This window comes from Meles meles, chromosome 1 (genome assembly GCF_922984935.1).
Source record: "Meles meles chromosome 1, mMelMel3.1 paternal haplotype, whole genome shotgun sequence".
NCBI classification, from domain to species: domain Eukaryota; kingdom Metazoa; phylum Chordata; class Mammalia; order Carnivora; family Mustelidae; genus Meles; species Meles meles.
Window position 1 is genome coordinate 211,340,844 of NC_060066.1, and position 27,514 is coordinate 211,368,357.

General features: G+C 45.8%; 1 protein-coding gene across 5 annotated transcripts in view; it reads left to right on the forward strand.

Moving 5' to 3' along the window:
* RERE (arginine-glutamic acid dipeptide repeats) overlaps positions 1-27,514 on the forward strand; it is a 426,362-nt gene that overhangs the window by 345,971 nt on the left and 52,877 nt on the right. For 3 of the 5 annotated variants that reach the window (XM_046025753.1, XM_046025762.1, XM_046025771.1), the window contains one exon: positions 24,122-24,202. In XM_046025753.1, the coding sequence (XP_045881709.1) occupies positions 24,122-24,202 (81 nt within the window). The other 2 variants (XM_046025788.1, XM_046025780.1) reach the window with 2 other exon arrangements.

Genomic DNA, 27,514 nt, shown 5'->3' on the forward strand with positions numbered 1-27,514 from the left:
TGATTCCCAGCAGAACACCCCGTGGGACTCTCGATTTCATCAAAGCTGTTCCAGATTCCCAAAGCAGCTTAAAGTTGGGATGGACTCTGAATATTTGGGATTCTCCCTCTCAGGCCAGTCCATGAAAATGAGATTCTCCAATCCTTTAGCAGAAACGAAAGTTATGAAATTATTTTCTGATTATCCTTTGAGATGGCCCAACTTCTTTGTCTTCTTTCCAGGTTTTGGACCCCAGAGCAGCCTGACCCTGGTAGTACGTCCCCCTCCTTAGAACTGTCCGACTTTATACTCTGCTCACAATCTCACCCCACCCCTCAACCAGGCTCGCTCTCTCCTGTGAGCCAGCGCTCTCTCTCAGACCCCTGTCAGACATCCCAGAGATCCACTTGGACTGTCTTGCTTTTGAGGCAAACTGTCAGATGGATCCTTCAGTTGCTGGCCCGTTTAGAGGAGTCAGTAGGCATCATAGCGTGTTATCCTCCACTGGTTTGAAATAACCTCAGACACTGCAGAATCCCATTGCTAGGAAGACATGCGCATGAAAGAGAAGCATTCTCTTTCAGAGGAGGATCTTGACAAAAGGAGTGATGAATTTTTATAGTTCAGAACCAGACATTATTTTCTGTTTCTGGATAACCAACTTTAGATTTTCCTTAAAAAATATACTGTATGGTGGGGAGTGGACTTTTCCCCTCACTTTCTGTTGAACTTAAGTCCACTGCCTTTCCATACCTGTTCTGTGCAAGGTTCTGCTGGATTCTCATGGAGCCCCTTTATCCATTGGTTACTGTCGTAATTCATCCTCTAGAACCTTCTGTCCCTGCTGTTGTTAGTTAAGCTTCGTGTTTTAGAAACAAGGTTAAAAAAATAATATTAGTTCCAGGGCGCCTGGATGGCTCGGTGGGTTAAGCCTCTGCCTTCAGCTCAGGTCATGATCTCAGGGTTCTGGGATCGAGCCCCACATCGGACTCTTTGCTCAGCAGGGAGCCTGCTTCCCCCTCTCTCTCTGCCTGCCTCTCTGCCTACCTGTGATCTCTGTCAAATGAATAAATAAAATCTTAAAAAATAATAAAAAAAATATTAGTCCCACATTCAAAAGGAAGGGAGCTTATTGCTCACTTGAGACAAAGAAACTCCATTTGTTCTTTAACCACTAAGATTTCTGCAGGCATGCCCCCCGACCTTGCAGATTGCCTGGCAGAGTGGCGTCCTTGACTGATTTTGACAGTGGGTGTCCATGAGTACTCTAGTTGGATGTCGTTGCCACAGGCTAGAGGGAGATGGCGGCCACACTATTGGAAACTTTAGGAGTGCCTCTTTGACTCCTGATGTCGTGCTGGAGTCCACGGGGCATGCAGGGCTGAACATGTTGCTTTTTGGTATTGAACAGGGAGATGAGGAAGGGCTCCAAGGAAGAGGTGTTATTTGAGAGGAGCCCTGAAGGATGGGTAGGATTTTGCCAGGCACACTGGAAAAACAAAGGCATTAAAGAATGTGGGTGGTTGGTTAATAGCCAGTCAGCCAGTTTGAGTAAAGTTATGGATGGAGGAATATTTAAGATAGCTGATGGATTCAAAACCACCTACTCTGTATGGGAAGAGAAGTTTAATTTTATAGAAAATAAGGAATAATTACACATTTCCGAATGTGGGGAATGATAGGACCGGGGCCATCATTGAAGACTAATCTGGCAGTATGTTGGGTGTTAGAGTGAGTAGAGCAGGAAATCAGTGGTTCTGAGACCTGACTACGTGTTAGAATGACCTGGAAAACTTTAAAATGTCCCCGTGTCCAGACTGCACGCCAGACCCGTTGGGTCAGAATCTCTGGGGTAGGACCCAGGCATCCATGCTCCAGGCTAAGGACTGGTCCTAGTGAGAGATGTTGAACTTAAAGAGATGCTCTAAATTTATAGCAGCAAGTCTCAGCCTTGGTTGCACACTGGATCACACAGGGAACTTTGGCATGCATGTGCATGCGGGCACACACACACACACACACACACAGATCCATTCTGAGATTCTTTTTGAGCCATACAGAGGGAGAAGAGGCTCTTGGAGGAATTCTTAAGTTGAGAGGCATAGGGATGGACAAAGCAACAAAGAGAAGGCTGGAGAAAGGGTTGGACTCTATATTTTTTATTTTGTTAAACATTATATTTAACTCAATAAAATATGAGAAGTAACTACATATTTTTTTAATGTCTTTGACATAACTCAGTTGAAAGATTGGGGAAGGAAACTGGTATGAGGTCAGGATGCTGAGGCATGTCTCGAAGTACCAGTTATGCTGTTGAAATCACTGGTAGTGAGGCCCAGGCTGCGCACTGAACTTGGGGAGCCAGGTGGAGATGGCGGAAGAGTCAGAAAGGGCTATGGGACGCGGCCAAGAAGAAGAAGAGCGTTTGTGGGATTAATGGTGGTGGTGCAGTAATAAAGACGAAAATTTCTGGTTTTATATCTTAGATGTGTTCAGGGATGCCCAAACATAAGGGATGGCTACCAGTGGGTGGCTAGGTTTGGACTGATGCACACTGAGGACTGTGGTTGCAAACCATAAGAAGGGTTCTGGGTAAGATTTGTCATGTTCTTGAGAGTACTGTCAAAAGACAGGATAGGGGTGCCTGGGTGGCTCAGTCGGTTAAATGTCTGCCTTGGGCTCAGGTCATGATGCTGGGATCCTGGGATCGAGCCCCACTGGGGAGGGGGGGGGGGCGGTCCCTGCTCAGCAGGGAGCCTGCTTCTCCCTCTCCCTCTGCCCTTCCCCCTCCTATCTCTCTCTTTCTCTCTCTCTAAAATATATAAATAAATTTTTTTTTAAAGATTTTATTTATTTATCTGACAGGCAGAGGTCACAGGTAGGCAGACAGAGAGGAAGGGAAGCAGGCTCCCCGCGGAGCAGAGAGCCCGATGTGGGGCTCGATCCCAGGACCCTGGGATCATGACCCGAGCCGAAGGTAGAGGCTTTAACCCACTGAGCCACCCAGGCGCCCCTAAATAAAATCTTTTTTAAAAAAAGGTAAGATAGAGGGGCACCTGGGTGGCTCAGTGGGTTAAGCCTCTGCCTTCGGCTCAGGTCATGATCTCAGGGTCCTGGGATCGAGCCCCACATCGGGCTCTCTGCTCCGCGGGGAGCCTGCTTCCTCCTCTCTCTCTGCCTGCCTCTCTGCCTACTTGTGATCTCTGTCTGTGAAATAAATAAATCTTTAGAAAAAAAAAAAAAGGTAAGATAGAGAAGGGGACTTAACTAGGTGTAGGATCACTGAATAAGGGTGAGGGAGACTGGATTGTTTGGTTGATTCTGTGCGGAGGAAAAGCAGCTGGAGGTGGTGGATGATGCGGTCCCACAGGATTGTCACCACCGGACTCAGAGAGTGCGCACGGAACTAAAGCTCTGGCTGTTGTTGGAGGGGTTTTGAGAAATTTTGCGTGGATCACATGTGAGGATGCTGAGGGGGTGGGGGAGGGCTCTGGGGCATGCAGACATCTGGGGAACAGAGAGAGGGGAGGGAGGGAGGGAGAAGACAGTAGGTCCCTAGAGGACGCCATATGCTGGGCCAGTGGGGGCTTGCTAAGGTGAGATGTCCCAAGCCAGAAGTAGGCATTGGGATGGGAGTAATGGGGAGGTGTGGGAAGGAAATTTGTGGTTAATTTGTGGTTATCGATGATCATTTTAGGTCCTTTGGCGCGGCAGACTGAGACCGCTCTGTGCTGCTCTGCTCGGTGATGTGCTTTTTGAGGGCTGACCCACTCTCAGCGTGTCCAGTCCTCAGCGTGGCTCACTGGATGCTAAGTTGAGTTGAATTGGATTCACATGTAGAGGTTGTAGATAGAGGCGAGTAGTGAGGAGGGAGGATTTGGGGACTGGAACAATATTCAGCATTTAAGATGTCAGACGGGAATGTTGGCTCCAGAATGTATCGTGCTGTTGGTTTCCTCGGTCATTCCACAAGTGTGGGGCATTTAACTGTGTGCTAGATGCTCAGCCTTGGAGAGGAAAATAACGTTGGACATACTGTTCTCGTGGCGCTTGTGTGCTCGTGGGAGGCCCAGGCAAAGGCATGTAGGTGAGGTGACCCGGGTAGATGCTCTGGAGAGGCCAAGTTGCTTGCACTCAAGGAGACTGAGTGAGGCGGGGCTGGGCGCAGCTGAGCCGCCTCCTCCTGGGCAGTGGCAGCTTCTCCTCCCGACTTCCTGTTCTTCGAAGTAAGTCTGGACAGATGAGATCTCTGATCATTGAAGCCAGTTAATCAAGAGTGATATGTGTTTTTCTGATCATTCAAATTACTTAGCTTCTACCTGGTGATTTTCGGGGTCATGTCTAAGTTGCCCATAAACGGTTCCTTCTCAGGAGCAGATCGATAAATGCCTTCAGGACTCGAGAACTTTTGAGAGCTTAGAACCAGCTGAATTTGACTGAAAGGACAGGTGGGAACTTTGCTGTGGGAGTAAAATCATGTCGCTAATTAGAGGTCTGTTCATTTCTCATGCATAGATGTGCATTTCCAGTATGGGGGACACAATTATAGAATGTTTCTAAATGCGGAAAAGATTCTATAAACTTTCTTCATGACCTTTTAGATCAGGAGGCAGATTAGAAGAGAAGGATCTGGTTCTTGTAAAATGTTTGCTGATAATCTTAAAGCAGCTTTGGGTGCATATTGTGTGTGGTGAGGAGAGAGAGCCGGGAGAAACTGTGGTAAACCCAGAAGGAGGGTCTGTCTAGCCCTTGGAGTCCCCTGTAGATGTCACTACGGTTTTGTTTCCCTCAGTGCTTCTCCGTATAATGCGTTTCATCAAAAAGTCCTGAGAGCCTCAAGCCAAAGAAAAGGGAGTAGGGGGGCATGAAGGAACTTGATGAGTAGATGATTCATTTCCTCGTTGTAAAGAACATTTCTTTCATCCTTTATTATGCCACAAGAGTTCTTTCACTGTTAACCATCCTAGACTGTTTTGAGAAGGTCCCACCAACCCCGGCGGCTTGTGGTCAAGGCCTTCGGAATCTTCTGCCTGCCTCGGAGAGAGCCGTGAGGGCTCCTCTCAGGTCAGCCAGGGAAAAGAAACTTCAGGTCTCCTCTGAATGTTTGCTGCCGTTGTGCCTGGTACTTTTTAGTTTGTGATTTGCTCAAAAACAAGAAACTCTAGCCTCTTCTTTGTTTTCTTTCTGTCCTCTCCCTTCACTTCTACTTTTCTCAGATGACTCCTTATCTGTTTATAGACAACCACCATCTAGAAATGCAGTTAAAGTTTGGTGGTAGAAAACAGAAGTGTTGATAAACCTGTTTCTGGTTGAATCGTGCTTTAGACCAGCTGCCGGACCTGGGCAAGCCTCTGATCCTCTCTCTAAGAAATGGGAATATTAATTAAATAATTAGGTCTTTGCTGGCCTTCAAAGGCTCAGGTACTGGTAGTAAGAATTGCCTTTGAAGAAATATTTATCAAATGCTGACTTACATATGCAAAGGTCTCTGACAGGTGCACCCAGACAGGACCACTCTCTCAAGGAGAGAGACCCCGTTGGTAGTGATGGGCTTAGGTGCCCAGAACCTAGTGCTGGGCGGGATGTGGGAAGTGGGATGCCCAGAGAAGGACGACAAAATATAGATACGAGATAGTATAGAAACTTGTTCAGGGTCATACCAGCGGTGAGTGAGTGACTCCAAGCCACCAGTCCAAGAGAAGCTCCGTAGTGACATTGCACAGGATCCCCAGACACAGTACTGAAGTGTGAGGAGTGTGGAACACATTCAGAGAGCAGCAGGGACCTGCCTCTCGTCGATGCAGGGCAGTCATGGCCGGTGTCAGGGATCGGTGTGCGGCACAGGTGCTGTCCCTGCTTCCTTGCGTTCATTGTGGACATTCCCACAGCACCGTCTCCCCGTGAGCTGAAATGAAACCTCAAACTCCTTTTTAACACATTTTCTAATCCACATACTTGAGGGTGGTGGGCACTGAGGCTTTAGTGGTAGAATGGAGTATGCTTGACTACGTACGCTGAAGGGTTTGTGCTCTCCATCTGTCTTGGACAGAGAAATGCCGTAATCAGTTCTTTAGAATTCAGAGAAAGAATGGTCTTTGCCTTGGTGGAGTAGCAGTTGCACAGTGCAGGGTTTGTAGTGGTGTCATCTGTCTTGGTCCTGGAAAGTGTTTTTAGTGACCCTGGTTTGGTTCAGTTAGGTAAAACCAGAGTATAAAAAATCTAGCTGAGACGTGGAACCATTCTTGGCATTCTCCAGAATTCCCGCATCTTTTTCCTTGTAGGTACAAAGTTTAAAAAAACAAACAAACAAAAGTCTCTCTTTCTCATGTAACCCCTAAGAGAATTTTGTTTTGCTTTAAAAACCATATGCTTCCTCCCAAGATTAAATTGGTATTTACCTTTCTCCTGATAAGGATGTAATTTCTAATGAATAAATAGTGATGTTGAAAATGAAACTGTTCCATGACTCTTAAATCTATCCAGGGCATTTTGAATCCCATCTCAATTTATACCCATTATCATCTATCTTAAAAATACATGAATGGTTTCTTTTTTAGCAGTAAAATTTTACATTCTGTCTTTCCTTGCCCTCCTTTAACTTCTGTAACTAGTAACTTTTCTTCAATCTCCTGCCCCATAGATTTTATTCTTAATATTAAACATTTCCTGGCGTGCCTGGGTGGCTCAGTCGGTTCAGCATCTGATTCTTGGTTTCAGTTCAGGTTGTGATCTTGGGGACCTGGGATTGGGCTCCGTGTCAGGCTCCTCACTCAGCATGGAAGTCTGCTGAAGTTTCTCTCCATCTCCTTTTGCCCCTCTCCTCTGTGCATGCAGTCCCTCTCTCTCTCTCTCTCTCTCTCTCTCTCTCTCTCTCCCTCTCTCAAATGAAAGTAAATAAATACTTACAAAGGAAAAAAAAAAATTACCTGCTTGGGAATCTGTTGTCAGATCACCCCTCCACTATGCTCTGCAGCAAGAAGTATGTGTATCAAAAGACAGGTACATACTGTTATTTCCTTAACAACATAGCTCTAAGTGTTAAAAGGGAAATTCTGTCCAATTATGTTACAATAATTATTAGTATACAGTTGATCAAAACAAGATATTATAAAATGTTGATAAAATTTAATTTTTGTTTAATATTTGTTGGAAATAAGATGGATTCAGGGTTTTTTTTTTTTTTAAGGTTTTGTTTATTCATCTGACACAGAGAGAGAGCATGAGCAGGGGGAGGAGGCAGAGGGTGAGGGACCAGCAGACTCCCTGCTGAGCAGGGAGCCTAATGCGAGGCTCTATCCCAGGAACCCCGGGATCATGACCTGAGCTGAAGGCAGACGCTCATTCGACTGAGCACCCAGGCGCCCCTGGATTCAGTTTTTTAAACACATTAATTCTTGGATGAGTATTATTTATTGTTAGAAAGAGGCCGTGTTCTGCATCGATTTTTGTTCTTATTTTTCATGTATTTGTAGATAGAAGCATGTATAAACCTTTTTTGCATGAATAAGCCGATGGGAATAATGGTTTTGTTACAGTGTCACTCCGTAATTTGAATTCCTTCCATAACAATGCCAAAAATATAGTGGATCATCAGCCTTGGTTTGTAGTAATCTGTCAGATGACACTGCCAGGAGGTCCTCCTCTAATTTTGTTGAAAGCAGAGAAGGAGAAGGTACCCAACTTGCGCAAGGCTTTCCTATCGTGACCTTAGAGTTAGTCACTGTGTCAACACCAACATCAGTGTTTGAATCGATCCTTTGTTTGGTGCGCTGGGGTTTCTGCATCAGGGCAGCGCTGCCTGGTAGCATTCCAGGTGGGAGAGGGATGGCTCTGTCTGTGCAGTGAGGGGAAGGCCTTTGTGAAGGGGAGGTGAATGAAGGGTTTCTTTCTCACAGGAGTGTGCTCTCAGGCAAGTGAATGTTATCAGGCGAATTTAGGAAGGAAAACCTTTGCAAGCAGAAGGCTTGGAAATAATTCCCTTAGAACCGTTTGGGTCTGTTGTGTGTCTACACATCCTAGTTTGCAGACTCCTAACCTGCAAATCTTGCCTACCAGGCCCAGTCCTAGGCCCTGGGAAAGCCCAGGGAAAGTTAGGCCCCATAGGGTCCTGAGGGTAGGGAAAGGGCTGAGGGTAGGGAAAGGGCCAGTCAGCCTGGGAGCCTGGCAGACATCTTCCAGGATTCAGTGGGTCAGCCTTGGGCCCTGAACCAGGCTGCGCAGTGCTGTGATGATTGAGTGATGAATAAATCACTGTCCTTGCCCTCTGGGAGTTTATAATCAGAGCTTATATTATAAAGAAAACAAAACAGCACCCCCAAACCAACAAAAAACAAAATCTCTATGACCTTGTTATTTAATATGCGAATAAAGTATGTGTATTTACATTTTTTAATGTTTTGATAAGTAGATTTCAATAGGACTGGTTTTATTTGTAATCCCATTTATTTTATTTTAGGCATTTAAAACCATTTTTAGAAGAGGCTAGGCTTTTCCAGACTGCCAAAAGTGCCCATGGCACAACAAAGATGAAGAACCCTGTTCTGAGTGCTGGCCTCTTCCGGATACCACAGTCAGTTTATAAGGAGTCCCGGAGGACAGTTCCGTGAAGCAGTTTCATGAAAGGGTGCTGCTAGCCTGGGTGCTTGGTAGCACTGTGATGTGCAGCACACTGTGGCGTGCGACATGACAAGCTGGGGGCGTGCACAGTAGGGGTTTAAAATGGTGCAGTAGGTGCGCCTGGCCGGCTCAGTCGGTGGAGCGTGCGATTCTTGATCTCGAGGTTGTGAGTTCAAGCCCCGCATGACTTTAAAAAGCCTTGTATGTTAGACTGTCAGACCTTGGACGTATTAACAGGCATCCTCTGAAGGATATCAGTATCTGCTGTAACCAGTATACAGGCAAGCCTTAGGGACACACACCCACCCACCCACGCTCCAGAGTGAGTGGAAGGAGAAAACTGGTAATCTCCAGGATGCCACACAATTGAGAATGTTCTTGGTTTTATTATTAAGTAACGTGGACCTGTGGCTTCCTAACTACTCCTTGGTTTGCCTCTGGAACATCTCTACATTCGTTACTTTCTTCCTGGTGCTTTCTTAGGCAGCTGGGTTGCTCCACGCGACGGCCCTGGACTCAAGCTGCAGAGCTGCGTTTAGATAGGATTTCTCACATGCGGCTGACTTTATCTCATGTACAGCCTCACATTTCTGCTGCCATACACCGTGTGATCTGGACCTCCCTACAGCTTTTTAACAATTAGTAATTGAGCAGGAAGTGTGTTTTTATTACAGTGGCCTTTTGATTTTGATTTTACAATCGTGTAGTGTTTAGCAGAGAGCAGAGGTGGGGAAGTGGCTCTCTGAAACACATTTTTGACAGAGAGAAGTCTGTTGTTTCAGCCACTTGGCTATCTGTCAGTCGCTCTCAGACTTCCCCCTTGTGTTGGTTGCCTGGCAACCCAGGGCTGGAGCAATCAAACCGTGGCCAGTGCTTTTCCAGGCCCAGATCGGGAGATGATTTATTGGTGGAACTGTGAGCGTGGTAAATCCACGCCTCAGAAATGGACCTTTTTTTTTTCCTTTTTAAACCAGGAGTTTATCAAATCACATCCAGAAAAAAGGGAAAAAATATCACTTGGAGGGTCTTGTTGCATTTTTTTTTAAAAAGAATAAAATTGGGGCGCCTGGGTGGCTCAGTGGGTTAAAGCCTCTGCCTTTCGCTCAGGTCATGATCCTAGGGTCCTGGGATCGAACCCCGCATTGGGCTCTCTGCTTGGCAGGGAGCCTGCTTCCTCCTCTCTCTCTCTCTCTCTATGCCTGCCTCTCTCCCTACTTGTGATCTCTATCTGTCAAATAAATAAATAAAATGTTAAAAAAAAAAAGAATAAAATTAAGGCCTATAGTGTGCTTAATAGCTTGTTATTATGTGTCTGTCAGTACCTGTATAGATTACTATTTTTACTTAGTTGGATCATTACTTTTTTTTAAGTTTTTTAAATTTTACTGGCACTCAGCAGCTTAAAAATTAGTGCTTTTTTTTAAATTAGGATATTTGAGATGCAGTCTTTCCACGAGCAAGCATGCCTGGGGTCATCTGTGAAGCTTTGATAGAATCATACGCAGAACCGTAGCCTTGCTTTCCTGATGGCCTGTGTCTGTGTTCTGGATTTGATGCAGGAAGCATAAAATATTGAGTGCTTTCTATTTTTCAAAATTAGCTGAAAAATCCAAAAATCCTGCCTTACTATGTGCTGTGTTAATAGATACTTAAGTAGGCCTTCCTCTTTGTACATGTCTGCATCCATGTGTGACGGGAAAGCTGTCATTTTAGGACAAGTTAATTCTGAACTTCCAGATTCTTCTCACTTTCTGCTTCCGCCTACACTGCCTTCTTTTGTGCCCCCCGCCATGTATAATTATAACCTTTTAACCGTGGAAATTATCCCATATTAATATATTTTTGTTATAAAAGTGAGATTTTAAGTTCTTTTTGAGGTTTCCCCTTTATAGAGTCTCAAATACTCTAGTATTGCAGGTGGAGATGAAGAGGAATTAATTTTGGGAGGCATTCTGCATAGGGTGAAAGAGTCGTAGCCTGACTTATCAGGCTGAGCATTTCTTAACCATTTCTTTCTGTAAAATTTTACGGAATGTGAGCATTTATTTTTGTAAAATTTTCAGGAAATACTTTGGAACTCAGACTTCACTCTGCATGCAGCCCAGTGCATCTGCGTGTGTAAATGTGCTATTAGTACGTTTATATTCCTTATAAACATACAGATCTAATCTGTTTGTGTAATTTACACACAGCTGCGTTCATGCTCCCTTAATACTAATATTTTCAAGCAAGAGTGAGGTATCATGGGAGCACTATTGTTCCAAACAGAAGCCTCCAGAGAAGCCTCGTGGTGGGGCCCATTACCAGGCCATGATGTGGGACCCTACCTTGAGGGACTCTATGTGGTAGCCATCCTGCTTGGGGATGGCGGGAGACCAAATGGGATGCCTGTAATAGAAATAATAACCACTGGCTAGACAGAGATCTGCCTTATGGCCAAGGTTTGCCTTTTGTAATTGAAATACACTCCTCTTCCCCCTCACTCCCCTGCATTTCCTCAAGGAATAATTGATCTCCCTCCCCTTTTGGAGATGGTTTAAAGTGAACAAATTCAATGAGGAGCCCTGGCCCTTGTCATGAAGGGAGAGCAAAGTCCAGGAGCCCCTTCTGTGGCAAGAACTGAAGTGAACCCCTGATGCTGGCCAGGTCCTCAGTTTCCCCTGTTTGGGAAGAGGGACAGATCATAGCAGCTTCTGGGTTTGCTTAAGTTCTTCTGGAAGACAGATTTTACTTGATTTGAAATAACAAGCCTTTATTGATTGTGTTTCGTTTAGGACTGCATGTGTGATGCCATTGTCCATACTTCTGACCAGTTTGTGTGTTCTGCTTCCCTAATAGAAAACTTCCGGGGCTTTGTTTTACACAATGTTTTACAAAAAGGAAGTAAGGATCATTCTAGACCTGCACTGATAATGGTACCCACTAACCACATGTGGCTGTTGAGCATCTGAAATGAATGCTAGTCCAAGTTGAGATGAGCTTTAAGTGTAAAATATACACTGGATTTTGCAGACTGAGTAGGAAAAAGAGAATGTAAAACATTTCATTAATATTTTTATATTGAGGGGTGTCTGAGTGGCTCAGTCCTTAGCGTCTGCCTTCGCCTCAGGTCATGATTCCCGGGTCCTGGGATGGAGCCCTGCCTTGGGCTCCCTGCTCAGTAGGAAGCCTGCTTCTCCCTCTCCCTCTCCCACTTCCCCTGCTTGTGTGCCCTCTCTCTCTCTGTCTGTCAAATAAATAAATAAAATCTTTAAAAAATTTTTATATTGATTACGTGTTGATATTTTGGATATATCAACTTAAATTGTATCACGAAAATTAATTTTACCTGTTTCTAAAATACAAGTACTAGAAAATTCAGGTTACATGTTTGGGTCACATTTGTGGCTCCCAGTCAGTTTCTGTTGGGCAGCCACAGACCTAGACTCTTTAGTTTTAATTTTCACAAAAGGCTTCCTCATTAAAGATCTCTACTTCTTTTTTCCTTTGTAACTTACAGACAAACCACATTTCTTTCTTGAGTTCCTCTTCCTTCCTCCTGTGCTGAGCTCTACTTTTTTAAATGACTTATTTATGAGCCACTTTACAGGGACATTCATGTGGAAATTTTATGGTGGTATCGCAGGGAGAGTAGGAGCCTGTGATGCACACTTGGCTTCTGTTTTTAGTGTTGGGTCATCTTTAATCTGGGCATAGTTGGGCAGCCGTAACTGGCAAGAGGTGTTTAGTTGGCGGTATTTCTACATCTGGTAATGCTGCTGCCTAACTGCGCAGTTCTCGTTTGACTTGCAAGTGCGTTGAAGCATTCTGATTGTCACCCAGTGGCAGTGCTTTGTTGGGCCTGAAATAACGACGGGACTTCCATATACTCAACGTGATCATCTAGACTCACAGGAGCATATAGACAAAGCTGTATGGTCTGGCTCAGTGGTCTTTGCTAGTGGGCTCAGTTGCTATGTAAACCATCCAACATGAGGTCGTTTTCCCATGGGGCATGTGGTCTTTGAATGGAGAAGTGGAACTCTGACTTCACTTGACACTTGACATTTGAGCCCACCTGGGAAGGGTTTAACTAACACAGTTGTATTGAAAAGAAAATCACTTGCTTCACTCTGGGTGCCAAGCTGGCATCACAGAATGGGATGGTGTGGTTTCTGTAGTGGGGCTTGTACATTGGAATGCACGGGAAAGTTGGTGTCAGATCATTTGGTAGGTAGTAATTAGAGAGTTAGAAACTTAACAGTGAACACGGATCAGGAGGCGTTGAGTCAAGCCGGAGAGCAGGTGGGCTGGGAAGTCAGATAATGCTGCGGGAAGACCAAACCGGCTCACCTGCAGGTACATTCGTTTATTAATTCAGCCACTGGTGGTTGATCACCTGTGCTTTGTGTCAGGTGCTGTTCTAGGTGCTGGGGGCATAGTAGTGGACAGATTGTCTTATGTATTCAGGATCCTATATATTACGTCATATCCTATGGCAATAAGAGCTGTGTGTTAAGTCAGTAAGATTATGCAGAATGATAAGGCACGCAGATCGTTTTAGGGAGTCTAATTGGAAAATAGTTTACTGGCTCATTTAATTAATTAATAGTCGACTGACATGGAGGCTCAAGTGTTTTGTGGTTTTGTAATGAATCTTGTAGTGGTCTCCTACTCGTGCATAACAGATTACCCCAACAGTAGAAATGACCTTAACTTGAAACAGCAGTGACCATTTATCATCTGTCACAGTTTCTGTGGGATCAAAATTTAGGAATGGCTCAGCTGTGTGGTTCTGGCTTGGGGGACTTTCATGAGGTTGCTGGTGGATGAGGTCGGAGTCATCTCGAAGTTTCTTTGACTCATGAGTCTGGCTGAGAAGGACTCAAATGGCCAAGGGCTGGAACAGCTGGAAGTTCTGAGACATCTCTCTCTCTCTGTCCCTGTGTGGTCTCCATAGCACAGTGGCTTCAAGACAGCTGGACTCCTTAATATGGTGGCTCAGGGCTCCAAAGACACGGGCCTGGAGAGGGAGAGCCGGGTAGAAGCTGTGTAGCTTTTTTATGACCTAGCTTCATGTTACCCAGTGTCACTTCTGTTATATTCGTCAAGCCAGTTTGAAAGGTCCACCCAGGGTCAGGAATAGAGACAGAGACCCACTCCTCAGTGGAGGGAGGAGTGTTTTCATCACTCCATAAGAGCAGCATGTGGGATGAGCTAGAAATACAGTCTGTCGCAAATACAAGGCCTTGTTGGGTATGTGTGTTTTAGTTTGTTTTGTTTTAAACAGTATGTGATCCTTGTCTGTAAAATGAGAGTTTTTGACGGGGTTAGATGCTCTACACCTTCCTTCCAACTTCAACATTCTCTGATTGTGCTATTGTTACAGATGTGGCAGGGAGTGAGGGCTTACTTGACAGCCGCCCAGCTTTTTTAGCTGTTTCTGGGGCATGTGAGCAGGAGTCAGCTGGGGAGGTCAGGGGTCTGCTGGAATCCTCCCACTGGCCTCAAATAATTTCGGACGTGGCACTTCATTTCCCCTTCATGTTCAGTTTCTGTAGCTAATCTTACGGGGGGCAGGGTTATATAAAATAGTGATTGGAACCAGAAGCTGTCCATGATCATGATACTCAAGAATGAAGGAAGGTGGAAGGACCAGGGCAGAATTATGTTAGACCTACCTTCCCCCATTATTGTTCCTATACTCTTTGGGCTTTGGAAGATTAGAAAAGAAAGGGAAAGAACAAAAAAGAGAATGTCTCTGTGACAGCTTAGCAGCTGCCATATTTGATCCTAGAGAAGACTTCTCTTAGAAATGGACAGGCCCGGATTTGGGTTTCTGTTGTAAGTACCATCAAATCTTTTGGGACGAGGCAGGGAAATTTCATTGTTGTTGTTAAAGGGAGAAAGGGAGAATTAATTAACTAATTAATTAATTTGCATGAGCATGCACACCAGTGGGGGGAGGAGCAAAGGGAGAGAATCCCAAGCAGACTCCCCACTGATCACAGAGCCCAACGCAGGGCTTGGTCTCATGACCCACGAGATCATGGCCTGAGTCGAAACCAGGAGTCGGATGCTTTACCAACTGAGACACCCAGGTTCCCCTGAAACTAGAATTTATTTAATGTTAAAGATATATTTGACTAATCTTCTGAATATCCAAGTAAGGCAGTTGAGAAGACATGCCCTGCATTAACAGGTCTTTTTTTGGAGAATTTAGCTCTTGTCTGTGTAGGAGAGAGGCTGCCTACCTCTCTGCGACTCCCAGTGGTCCAGAACTAGAGGCACTGACTGCTGAGGCTTTACAGGTGGCAGAAGGCCCAAAGGCTCGTCTTACACAGAACTGCTCGGAAACCCGAGAGAAGGATGGTGACTTTCATAAGCAAAGGAGTTACCAAGTGGCAGAGCCATGTACTCTAAGCTAAGTTGTTTTGTGAGAAAATGTTTAACCTGGCTATACAGCATATGATCTCTCTTGTTTCAAAAAGCAAGTATTAGTATATGTAACATTTCTTTTCGGGTCTTTTTTTTTTTAAGTACAATACCCTTTAGTCCTTTGCCATAAGTAGACACAATAGAATGTTTTCTGCATCTGGGTTCTAAGCAGTTAATCCAGTTTTGAAACCTCATTTTTACTTCTCCATCCTTTCTGCGTTAGTATGGATTGGGACAGGATACTTCATTTACATGAACCTGAGCTTCCTCATCTCTAGAATGGCCCCAGTGACACCTGTCTTGGAGAGCGTACGGAGGAGGACGTGGTCTAGGACCCATCAGTGTCCACACTGAAGTTAGGGTACCCTGAGTCTGTGGGAGATGTTACTCTAAGGAGAAAGTTCAGGTGTGAGCCCGAGGTGCGGAATGTCAGATGTGGAGAGAGATTTGAGAGTCATCATAGAAATGTAATTACTGTTTTACATTGTTGTCTTGTTGGCTGTTCTTAAACTATAGCTGCCCCGTGAGCAACACAGGTTTAAACTGCACTGGTTCACTTACACATGGGCTTTTTTGAAATAGAGTACTATGAATGTATTTCTTCTTCCTTATCATTTTTTCTTTTTCCTTTTGATCATTATTATTTTATTTTTGAAGTAAGCTCTACATCCAACATGGGTCTTGAACTCACAACCCTGAGATCATGAGTCGCGTACTCTACCAACTGAGCCAGCTGGTGCCCCTTCCTTATGATTTTCTTTTCTTTCTTGTTTTTTAAAGATTTTATTTATTTGAGAGAGAGAGAGCACAAGCAGGGGAAGGCACAGAGGGAGAAGGAAAAGCAGGCTCCCTGCTGAGCAGGGAGCCTGACACAGGACTTGATCCCAGGACCCCAAGATCATGACCTGAGTCAAAGGAAGATGTTTAACTGACTGAGCCACCCAGGTGCCTCCTTATGATCTTCTTAATAACATTTGCTTTCCTCTATCTTTATTGTAAGAGTATAGTGAATGGTACGTGTAACATACAACGTATGTGTTAATGACCTGTTACTGGTAAGACTTCCAGTCAACAGTAGACGATCAGTACTTAGTTTTGGGGAGTGAGGAGTTATGCATAGATGTTTAGCTGCTGAGGAGGGTGCCAGTGCCCCAAGCCCCACATTGTTCAAGGGTCAGCTGTCACAAGTTTAATGAAACTATAAACTATCCTGGAATAATGCTAGTGAGTTCCGATTGTCCTTCCAAAGTGGGATGAGAAGTCGGGAGCACATACTGGAACCCTTAGAAATGCCCGCCATGGCTTGCTGGCATGTCTCCTCACAGGCAAATCGACGGTGATGCCATTTATTGGAGAAGTAGTGCCTTACTTCAGGTCACCATTTCATCGGCGTGTGAAATATTTAAAACCAAAAACGCAGGGCTACTTGTCGAAGCATTATTAGTGGTGTATCTCCAGCAGGAGCCGTGTTTGGGTATGAGGTGATGGCAGTCTGTGACGTACAGGACCGTACTGATGACGTGCCGTAGCTTCTCGGCAGTGGTTGGACAGGAAGAGCCACCGAGGAACTGGTAGGCATCCCGCAGTCCACGCACTCGGAGAGGCCTTCTTTTCTCTCTGCTTGGCCTCGGCGTTCTCTTCCTTCACCCTACCCCGTCACTCACACGGGCCCACATGCAGAATACATCTTTGATCTTCTGCTTTATACCTTCAGAAGAGCCGTGGACATACTCCTCTTACTTGCTGCCGGGCATAGGGTCTTGCATTTTCGTATCTCTGGTGGGGAAAACTGTCGTTCGTGTACGTGCAGATCTGCCTGCTCTTCAGTCCCCTGAGAACCAGTAAGTTATTAACATAAAATTTTGTGCAGAAAACAGGGTAGAGCAGAAGGAGCCATTTTCACAGTGGGAATCATTTTAATACCTACAGTGTTTCCCAAACAGTTATGTAAGAGGACTGAGTAGAAATGGCTTCTCCGAAATCCTGGTGAGTCTCTGACTGGGAGACACTAGTTAAAATTCACCAGAGGGAGTTAATTTTGAGAGCTCTCAGCCAGGGGTTAATGCAGAGTTATCTTTTAGCCATTTTTGTACCACAGCCCCCTCTTCCTGCTTCTTTATCTGCTGCAGACACTGGTCAGAGCCAGCGCTGGAGATGAGCCATGGTGGGCGTTTCCCAGGTAGATGAGAGAGGGACACACCTTATCCCCACGAGAGGTACTCCCGGCCCGGTGCACTTCTGTGCGCTATCCAGTCTGATACACAGAGTACTGGTAGGACAGGTATTTTATGGCCAATTTAAAAGGTGAACAAATTGAGGCAAGAGTAAGTTTAAGTTATTAGAATATAGCTTACACTTGTCTATTATAGATCGGGAGGAAACACTTAAATATTTAAATGCAAATACGCATCTCTGACCTGCACCCCGTGCTTGACTCCCGTTCCAGACCTCACCCCCCCCCCCCCCCCCCGGGGTTGTTCACATATGTCACCCTTGGCAGCTCCCTCCTGGTTCAAGGTTTGCTGACATGTGATTAGTTTTCCCATCTGCGAAATGGACATGGTAGTAGCCCCTGCCTTGGGAGGTCCTTGTGGTGCTTAGGAGAGGCCGCACACTAGGAGTCCTCGAGACCGGGCCTGGCGTGTGGCTGTGACACTCAGCAGAGCCGTTTCTCTTGTTGTGTAGCGTGTGCTGTTTCCCTCCGTTCTCCTGTCACTGACATGTGACGGTGAAGATGCTTGCCCTAGACCCACGCCGCCACCCCAGGAGTGGAGAGGATCAGCATCTGGGGAGGCCAGTGCACAGGCCTTGGGAGGCTTGGACATGGGGCAGGCGCAGCAACAGCACGAGGAACTTTTGAACATTTGCTTTATTGTAAGGGAGAGCGTTACTGCATTTGGACCCAATTATGCTTGTTTTATTGATTATCTCCTGTTTAAAGTTAGTTCCTATTAATTATATCCTCTTTATTGGGGCGCCTGGGTGGCTCAGTGGGTTAAGCCTCTACCTTTGGCTCAGGTCATGATCTCAAGGTCTTGGGATCGAGTCCCGCATCAGGCTCTCTGCTCAGCAGGGGGCTGCTCCCCCCACCTCCCGCCTGCTTCTCTGCCTACTTGTGATCTCTCGCTCTTTCTGTCAAATAAATAAATAATCTTAAAAAAGATTATATCCTGTTTATCAAAATTTCCTTTATGGTACAGAGGAGCAGACGAGATCCCAGGACTTCTGAGTTTAGGTCTCCTATTCTCCCATTCTACTGAGAACGAGAAATAGAGTCTTGCATTGCAGATTCTGTTAAAAGTGCTATGTTCAGGTAACTCACTTTTTAAAGCCAGGAGTTAAATGGTCTCTACTAGGAATTATAGGTAGGTAACTCCTAATGGTGACAAAAAGTTTCAGCTCAGTAATAGGAAACTATGGCAGTTTGTCTATGAACTGGAGAATAATTATATAACATGATAGAGATGCCACTTATCATTACAGCGGGAGTCATAGCCCAGCATATAAATCAATCAGATCAACATGTTGTGCACCTTATGTATATGTCATAATATATGTCAAAATATCTTTCTTTTTTATAAAAGATTTTATTCCTTTGAGAGAGAGAGCGCATGCACATACAGGAGTCGGGCGAGGGGCAGAGGGAGAGGGAGAAGCAGACTCCCCGCTGAGCAGGGAGACCAACAAGGGGCTCCATCCCAGGACCCTGGGACCATGACCTGATCCAAAGGCAGATGTTTAACCTACTGAGCCACCCAGGGCCCCTCAAAGTGTATTTCAATAAATAAAATAAAAACTGGAGCACAGTTGCAAACTAAGTTGTAAAACAAAGCGAAGGACAGCGTCCTTGCCATAAATAAATTTATATTTATATTTGGATCTCATCTGGCTTTGGCGTTCAAAAATAGAAAAGGACTTGTTTTGTGCTCCGGGGGAACACACAGGTTGAATGGAAACAAACAGCGCCAGAGAAACAAGTGCCAACACCGCAAGACCCTGAGCTCATGCATCTGAGTGTGGCTGGACGGCAAGCCTGTGGAGTATCAAAGGCAGGGCTGCTGAGCTCTGGGACCGTGACTGAGGCAAAGTTACCGCCTCATAAATGAACAGTCTTCTTTCTCCTTCACCCCCGGCATGCTAGCATTCTAATATCTGTGCACTGCCAGGGACAGAAAAACTATGGACATAGAAGTAATTCATAAGGGCTTGAATTTCAGCACTGGACATGCTGAATTTCAGTTCAACTACTCGAAGGCTATTAAGAAACAGACTGTGTCTATGAATTTTCATTTAGAAGCGTATAGTACCTGCCTGTTTTTAAGTCAATAGCGTTAATTATTAAATTAAAGTCTGAAAACTTTCAAGGTCTCATTTGAAGAGAGATGAATTAGTAGAGAGAAAGGAGCCTAAGGCCTCAGAAACCCACTTAACATACTGACCTATTCTCATCATTGACTGCTCTGAGTGGGTTGGCTTTGTTTCGATTTTAAAGGCTACTCTACATTTCTGGTAAACCACAAGGTAAAGGCTGGTCTCTGAGAAGCAGATGTTTTGCCAGTTTTGAGGCCTTGTGGCTTTCCATAGAGAAGTAACAGTACAGGCCACATGAAGCTTTTACTTCCTTTTTTTTCCTTTCCTTTCTTTTTTTCTTTTCTTTTTTTTTTTTTCAAGTAGGACAAATGGTGCTTTTGCACTTGGTAGCACAGTCATTGATACACATTGACATTGGTGGTCTTTGTCCACCACCAGATGTCGAATTCAGATCTCTGGAAGTAGTTAGTTTGAAATGTCTCCGAGACATTCGAGCAAGTGTTCCCGCTGGACCTGAACCATAGATGGAGCCTTAGATGTAGTAAGGAGAATCTTGGGTGATACTGAAAGCCAAGGAAGCAGTAGAGATCGCATTGGGAGGGGTTTTGGAGAACAGAAAGCCTAGAACAAAGCCTTGAGAAGAGCTCTAACATGTACAAGTTGAGTAAAGAATCAAGACGGTTGATAGAAGGAAAATCAGTAGAGTTTGGTGCCATGGAGCCAAGCAGGTCAACTCTGTTGTTAGAGTTCAAGATTTATTCTTTGGCTTTAGCCAGTCCCTTTCTACCCTGGACCCAAGCCCAGGCCCTTGTCATCTCATGCTTGTTTCACTTCTGCATCCCAAACCAGGGAGCTCCAGCTGCCTAATGCTATAGCTATGGAGGCAGAATGATTGAAGATACACGTCTTGTCTTCTCAGGGCTTACGGACTCCATGCGTACTGAGGCCTTATACAAATAAACAATGCTAAGTGAATGAGATGGAATGGTCAGGGAAGTTTTATGTGGGGGGGGGGGGAGGGGATTTGAGCTTGGGTTTGAGGTAAATTGAAAGTACCTTGGGTAGAGTGTGGAGAGGAGTAGAAAAGATGTCCCAGAGTCTAGAGTTCAGCAAAGGGTGCAGCAGGCCAGTTGCCATTATTGGACACCTGACTGGAAATGTAGGCAGAGACAGGATCCTAGGGGTCTTGAATTAAGAGCGAAGGGGCGTAAACACCATTCTGAAGAGGCCAAGGAGCTCTTTTCAAGTTGGGGTTTGAGGCAAGACAGTATGGGACTCATGATGACGTGTGGTTTGGAAATATTCCTTGGTAGAGGCTTATACATAGCCGGATGGGGGTGATGGGCTAGTATTGTAGCTACTAGGAGAGAGAGAGAAGGGCTTGGCCTGAAACTAGCATCAGAATGGGTAAGAAAGGAGGGCTTTGAAAGACCTTTCTTAGGAAGAATGCTGAGGGCTTGGTGATGTGGTTGGGGCCAACAGGAAAGGGCAGAGTCACAGGTGATGGTACAATGACGGAAAACAGCTCCCTCTATAGACTCTTACCTCCATTTTACTGAGAGAGTGGCACTGCAGGAATTGGGATTTGGACCCTGGGTTTGTATTCTGTCCTTGCTCTGAAGAGTTAGGTGACCTTGGTCTGGCTGCTGAACCATCTGTGCCTCAGCTTTCTTGTGTGGAAAATGCAGATAGTACTAGTAGTACTTCCTTCTAGGTTGTAAGGGTTTTGGATTAATGTGTGTGAGGTTCCTTGCATATAGTGGGTACTTAATAACCATTAGTTGAAGGGATTATATTTGGTGATTACATCATAATAAGTAGAAGAATCGGGACGTGAACTCAAGTTTTCCCAAATCTGACACATTACCCTGATGTTTCAGTTTTATCCTTTCTAAGCTGCTGCCTTCATTTTGCCAGCCCCCCCCCCCCCCCCATGAGCCTATTGCGTGTCCTTTGGCATCAAGCTTACATTCAGATTACATAGTCCTGGCATTCCACCATCTAAGTCATGCCAGATCACCCACCTCCACTTTATGTAGCCCCCCGCACCCAGAGCCCGCTTCCCATTCTCCACCTCTGTGTTTCATGGAGGGTCTTCCCACCCCCCTCCCCCTCTGTAAATGCTGTTGGTTCTTCGTGGTCTGGCCTGTCTCGCTGCCTTGGTGAAGGAATCCTGGACTATGACCGGCCGTCTCTCTTCCTGGCTCCCTGCTGCACTGATGAGTTACACTTCACTACTTATGCTCGGCTGAATGAAGTCTCAGATTGTTCTATAATGACTTCACACGCATTTATCTTACCTTCTGAAAATGAATCACAGTTTTAATAAAGGTCTATGGCTGCCCCCTAAAAAAAAATTCCTCCCAGTGCTGTTTGCTCAGTAATTACTTAAAGAGCAAATTAAGAAGCTGATAGCTGAGGTAGAGTTCTGGCCCTCTTTTCACACCTGGGTTAGTTATCTCACCAGCCTCCTTCTTAACTAGTCTCTGTGCATTGCAGCCAGTTTGTCCCCAATTTGTGACGTAGGCCACACTGCCACCGGAGCAACCCTTATCCCGTCCTTCCGTGGACGCTCATGCTTTTTAACTGGCCTGAGGTTAGGACCATGACGCTTCAGCCTGGCGTTTTAAAGGCTGTCTGCAACCTGATCCTCTCCTGCCTCTTCAGTCTTATCTGCTGGCACTCAGTTCTGTATACCCTGTCCTCCTTGCAGTTCCTAGAATGTTCTCTATGCCCTTGCTGTCTGACTCCTCTGCTTGAAGCCCTGCTGGAGCCCACCTGGCAGGCTCGTTCTTCCTTGTCACTTCCTCTAAGACACCAGCAGAGTAAATTGCTTCCTTCTTCTAGTCCCATTCATAGCGCTTTGTCCCTCTGCTGCCTAAGGGCCCAGAGATTGATCCTTTCCGGACTGGAGCTCCTTGAGGGCAGGGCAGTCTCACTGCCTTGCAGCATTCCCAGAGGACACATTCTGCACAGAGCTCTGGCTTCCAGTTGATCATGCAAGTAACAAAGGTCACTCTTCTTAAGATTAGAGGAGAGCTGCTTTCTTGTGCCTTGACAGATTTTTGCTTTGAACTATACAAATTGTATTGGAAACTGACAATGATGAGTCATATCTTAGAAAGGGGGTGAAAGCTGAAAATGCAGAGCCTCCAGGAATGGAGTAGGAGGTTGCAGATCTGTCTTGCAGGCCAAGTCTGGCTGTTCACTGAATTTGCCCGACTGGTCTCAAACACCGGGAGTGGGAGGGACTCTCCTCCGGTGGGCAGGTGATTTATTGGCTGGGAAGCTTCCGCGGTGATTTAGTTGTGAAACGGCGCCCTGCGAGGTACAGGCTAATGCCTGGGCCGGGCGGAGCTGCCGGCCTCAATCCCAGGCCGGAAGGGACCGTGAGGGTCGTCGGGGCCAGCCCCCCATTTCGCATTCCGAGGGCGGTGGGCGTGCGGCTGTCGCGCTGCTGACTCTGCCCGCCCGGAAGGAGGACTGGAGACGGAGCGGCCTGGGAAGGGTCCCGAGTGACGGCTCGCGCCGGCTTGGACCCCGCGGGTGCCCTGTGCTCACGCTCACCGCGGTAGGGAGGAAGTTTCTGCGCTCTGCTGCTCGGATTTACTCCTGCTGTTCCGAGGGAGGAAACTGAGATACCAGCGCCAGGGGCCGGAGGCTCTGACCGCGGGGACAGAGCTCGGGGCCGACGGGCGGCACGCCGATCCAGGCCGCCTTTTGCAGCCTCCCGCGGCCGCGCTGGGCTCTACGCGCCGCGCTCCAGCCTCCTCCCCCGGCCGCAGCGGCCCCAGCCCCGCGCCCCCGGTGCCCCGCGCCGCGCGGCCCCGCCGCGGTCACACGCCGAGCCGCCCCGGCCGCCTCCGCCCTGCGCTTTGTGGAGCCGGATCCCGAGCCGAGTGACAGGCGCAGCCTCTCGCCGCCCGGACCCTGAGTGCGGCCGTTGCGGCGTACCTGTGGCTGCCGGGCCGCCCGACCGGGAAGTGTGGCTGGGGTTTGTCGTGCGGGACCAGGCTTCGAACCGCGAGCCCCAAGCCGGGGGCTCTGAGGTGGGGGTCGGGGAGCTGGGAGCTGCCCCCACGGGGCTAGGGAGGGGCTGCCTGGGAGGAATGGGACAAAGTGAAAGTCTCCGGACTGCTGGGGTGGCGGGGTGGGTGCGGGGTGGGGGGACATGGTGGGGAGTGTGGGGAAGAAGGAAAGGGTGCTGATGATGATTTGGTGCCTTGGAGTGGCTTTTAATGACGGCGATGGCGGGTCAGGCCAGCTGGGATTCGGGCTCCCAGCGGGCTTCCATGGATATCGTAGTCTTCTTGGTGAATTCCTCGGATTAACGAAAGGGCCTTTTAATCCCTCTGGGTTGATCTATTGGAGAGAAGTCTCCAGGTTTGATTGCTTTTCCCTCCTTTCTGCTCAACACTCTGGGAAGCTTCGTTCTCAGGTGAAAAGCAGTTGCGTTGTTTTATTGAAACACGGAGGGTATTTGTTTGTACCTTCGTGGACCAATGCTGAGACTGTGGCACCGAGAGAGCTCGCATTGCTTCTTAGCCTCAGACCCAGGATGTCCTTCTCCCAAACCTGTCTGGTGTGTGCCGTTGGGGTTCTGATGGCGGCTGTCCAGGGCCTGCCCTGGCAGGGGGTCCCAGCTCTACTGCTGAAATTGTCTCCCAGCCTAGTCAGTATTCCCTAGCTCAGACTTTTTTGTGGTTGTTATTCTGCTGATTGCAGATATCTTTGCTTTGCTGACATCCTGTTTTGTTTTTGGTTTTTACATCCCATTTGTTGTTTCTTTTTATCACAGAAACGCTTCGTTAAGGGGCTCAGGCAGTACGGCAAGAACTTCTTCAGAATTAGAAAGGAGCTGCTTCCCAATAAGGAAACAGTGAGTACAATTGGACTTTATGTAACTTGATTTTTCCCCTCCTCTTTGCCCCTGCTGCTTCTCTGCACTTGATCTTATGAAATGGTTTCCTTTAACCCGGTGCTGTGCTCAGACTCTGGCTGGCCTCTACGATCTTCTTCATTTTACTTCCTTTACTTTTAGTTTTAGCTCCTGATTTTAGATGCAAAGTGACAGATTATGCTTATCTCCCACAAAGAAAGTAATTCCCTTGTAAGAACAGAAAGGTCTTAGACAACAGAGGGTTAGTTGAGGGTTGTCTGGGGTGTTGAGCCATTAACATCTAATTGTAAATATAGTGGCTGAAACAGGAAATGTCATTTACCACCAATTGGATTTGGTTATTGACAGAAGTCATCAACCAAGCAATAGAATGAAGAGATCTGTGGCTTACTAGACTTTGAGTTCTCTGGGGACTTTTTCTTTCTTTAATGTTGCTTACGTTTTGAAGAGTAGTTTTAACTCTGATTTTCCAGCCTTAAAAGTTTACACTTTTCAGGCTGCCTGGTTGTCTTAGTTGGAAGAGCATGAGACTCTTGATCTCAGGGTCATGAGTTCAAGCCCCACGTTGGGTTTAGAGATTACCTAAATAAATAAATAAATAAATAAATAAATAATCTTAAATAAAATTTAACTTTTAAATAAAAGTTTGCACTTTTAATTGGACAGACAGATACACAAGGATTCTTATAAATTGCTTAAATGAGTGTTTTACAAATTCCTTTGATATTTCCAAAGCTGAAATCCCATCATTTGCTAAACTTGGGGTAGAAGGGTTTGCTGAGGAAAGTTCAGGGTAGGATTATATGAAGAGAATACTAGCAAGGGATTCAGTCACATTTACCTGAATTCCCTCCAGGTGGAATTGGAGGGGTGTGGAGAGTTCTTCTGACTGAGCTGGGGGATGGGGAGGCTGGGAATGGAGTGGGACGGACCAAGTCCCAATGTCTCTGGCCTCTGCAGAGCCTAGTTACTGGAAGTGGTTCTTGGGCCTTGGGGATGGAGGGCGAATATCTAGATATGGAACTGCTTTCACTCCACCCCCAACCGCCCTGAGTGGAAGGAGGAAATGGAGAATATCCATTATAGAAGGAGCTGGGTGGTTTTGGTTTGGTTTAGTTTTTAATTTTCTAATTGGGTATTGTTGATTGATTTCCTCTCATTCAATTTTGATTCTTTTATTCTGAGTTGGGTTCTTTTTTCTCTCTTCTCTTTTTAATGAACTGTTTGTTTGTAGACACCTTTTCCGTGTGGTACCTTATGTGAACAGCAGTAACTCATAATAGGGAAGAAAGGTTCTGAGATTTCAAGTACATCCTTATATAAATCAGTGGTTTGCATCAACCAGTCATACTTACATTAAACTTTCAATATTTATTATACATCTAAATATGCTGAGATAGATCATTTTGAGAATGGTTAAAAAAAGAGGGAACTGTTGATAGACATTAAGATAAAATATATGCTGTAATCTAATCAATCTATATAATCAACTTTTTTTTCTTGGGTTGGGGGGGGTCTTCCCAGAACCCATTGGAAAGAGGTATTTAATGTGGAACAGTGAAAGAAATACTGTTAAGTTTTCTGAGGATTTCAGTTATTTGAAGTTTGATATGTACTTGTATAAAACTAAAATGCTTTACCCAAGTGAAGGAATTTTGATTTGGCCAAATTGGAATGAGAGTGAGATCCGTGAGTAGATGTGGTCTGATGTAACCTCTCGGCTCCAGTTTTCTCTTTCCCTGTGCTCTGCTAAAAGTTGCAAACCATGAAGAATTTGATACAAGATATGGCTTGACAATTGTTTATCTTTCTGTTTTAAAAAATAAACTTATAGTAGTTTATTTTTTAGTTAGATAATAGCTAGATTAAGTGTCAAATCTAAAATCTACTGTCCAGCATTTGGGAAGTGCCAGGCAATTTTATCTAGTGTTTTTATCTCTTTAGTGGAAAACAGACCTGAATAACTTTTAGCCTAGGTAAGGGCCTTCTAATCCTTTTTTCCCCCTTGCTCTTGATAATGTCTGACTCAATGAGTAGTGTTTCCTCACCCACAGAGAAGTTGCTGCTCTACCAGCCTTTTGAGCTGGTTCTCCAGTCTTTTTTAGGCATCTCTGTCCTGAGACCCTTTCTTCCCCATCACTGCCATCCCTGTTTTCCAGCCATGTTGTTTCTCTCCTCGCTTCTCCTCTGGCACCCAGCAGCCTTCCTGTTTCCAACCTCTTCCATCAGAGCACGATCATGGGTGCTACCAGGAGAGTTGTTGGCAGCACCGGAGGGTTATTATGGCTGACACTGGCTAACCGCTCCTAGTGGCCTGTTGTCTTTTGCCTAGAATTGGGGGAGTTTGGTGGTAGGGGAGATCTGTAGTATTCTAATCATGTGAGAGAGAGGGACAGTCATTTTATATTTTCCTTAGTTATCAACATAACCAAGCTAATCATTCACAACTGCTAGGGTGGGGAGGGCAAAGGTCGTTTTTCATTTTTGCTGCAGAAAATGAGAAAATTTGCAGGAACTAGTGTCCTTAATTCAGAATTTCCTTGGTGGATAGAAAGCTTCATATGGTCATGCCTTTTTTAGTATCAGATATCTCTAATCTAGATACTGTCCACATTCTCTTCTATTTACCACAATTATTAACTCATTTGCTATTCACAACTGACTTGAAACTTCAGAAGGGTATCAGCATCCAAAAGAACACGCCCAACTGGGCATGGCCTGAGGGTCACCAGACCTGTGTTCTATTCCTGGCCTTACCAGGAACTATAGTACTTGACGGCCTCTTCCAACTGTGCGGCTGTGCTTTGAGCTGCTTATTGGGAAGTTCAGGTCAAATCCTGACAAGGACTGGAAAATTATCTACTCTAGAATGGTGTTTCTGGGGGGTGGGGGAGTGGGTGACAGGGTGATGGGAATTGAGGGCACATGTGATGTGCGCTGGGTGTTATATGTAACTGAATCCTCGAACACTACATCGAAAACTGTGATGTACTGCTCTGTAGTGGCTAACTGAACACAGTAATAAAAAAATAAAATAAAAATAAAATGGTGTTTCTTTGTGTCAGGATTTTATAGGTGCCACAGTCTTTATAAAATGTTTGTACACCTTTGGCTGTTGTGTAAAATAGGGTGATCCTTCTACCCTCTAGAATTGTTTCGAGAATTTAAGTAAGCTAATGTCTGCAGAGTGTATGAAAACACTTGAAGATGACAGTTCTTCCCGTCCACCCTGAATACTTTCAGCCTGGGTAAGGGTCCTAGCTGCTTGAAGTAGCTCAGTGCTGTGGAAGG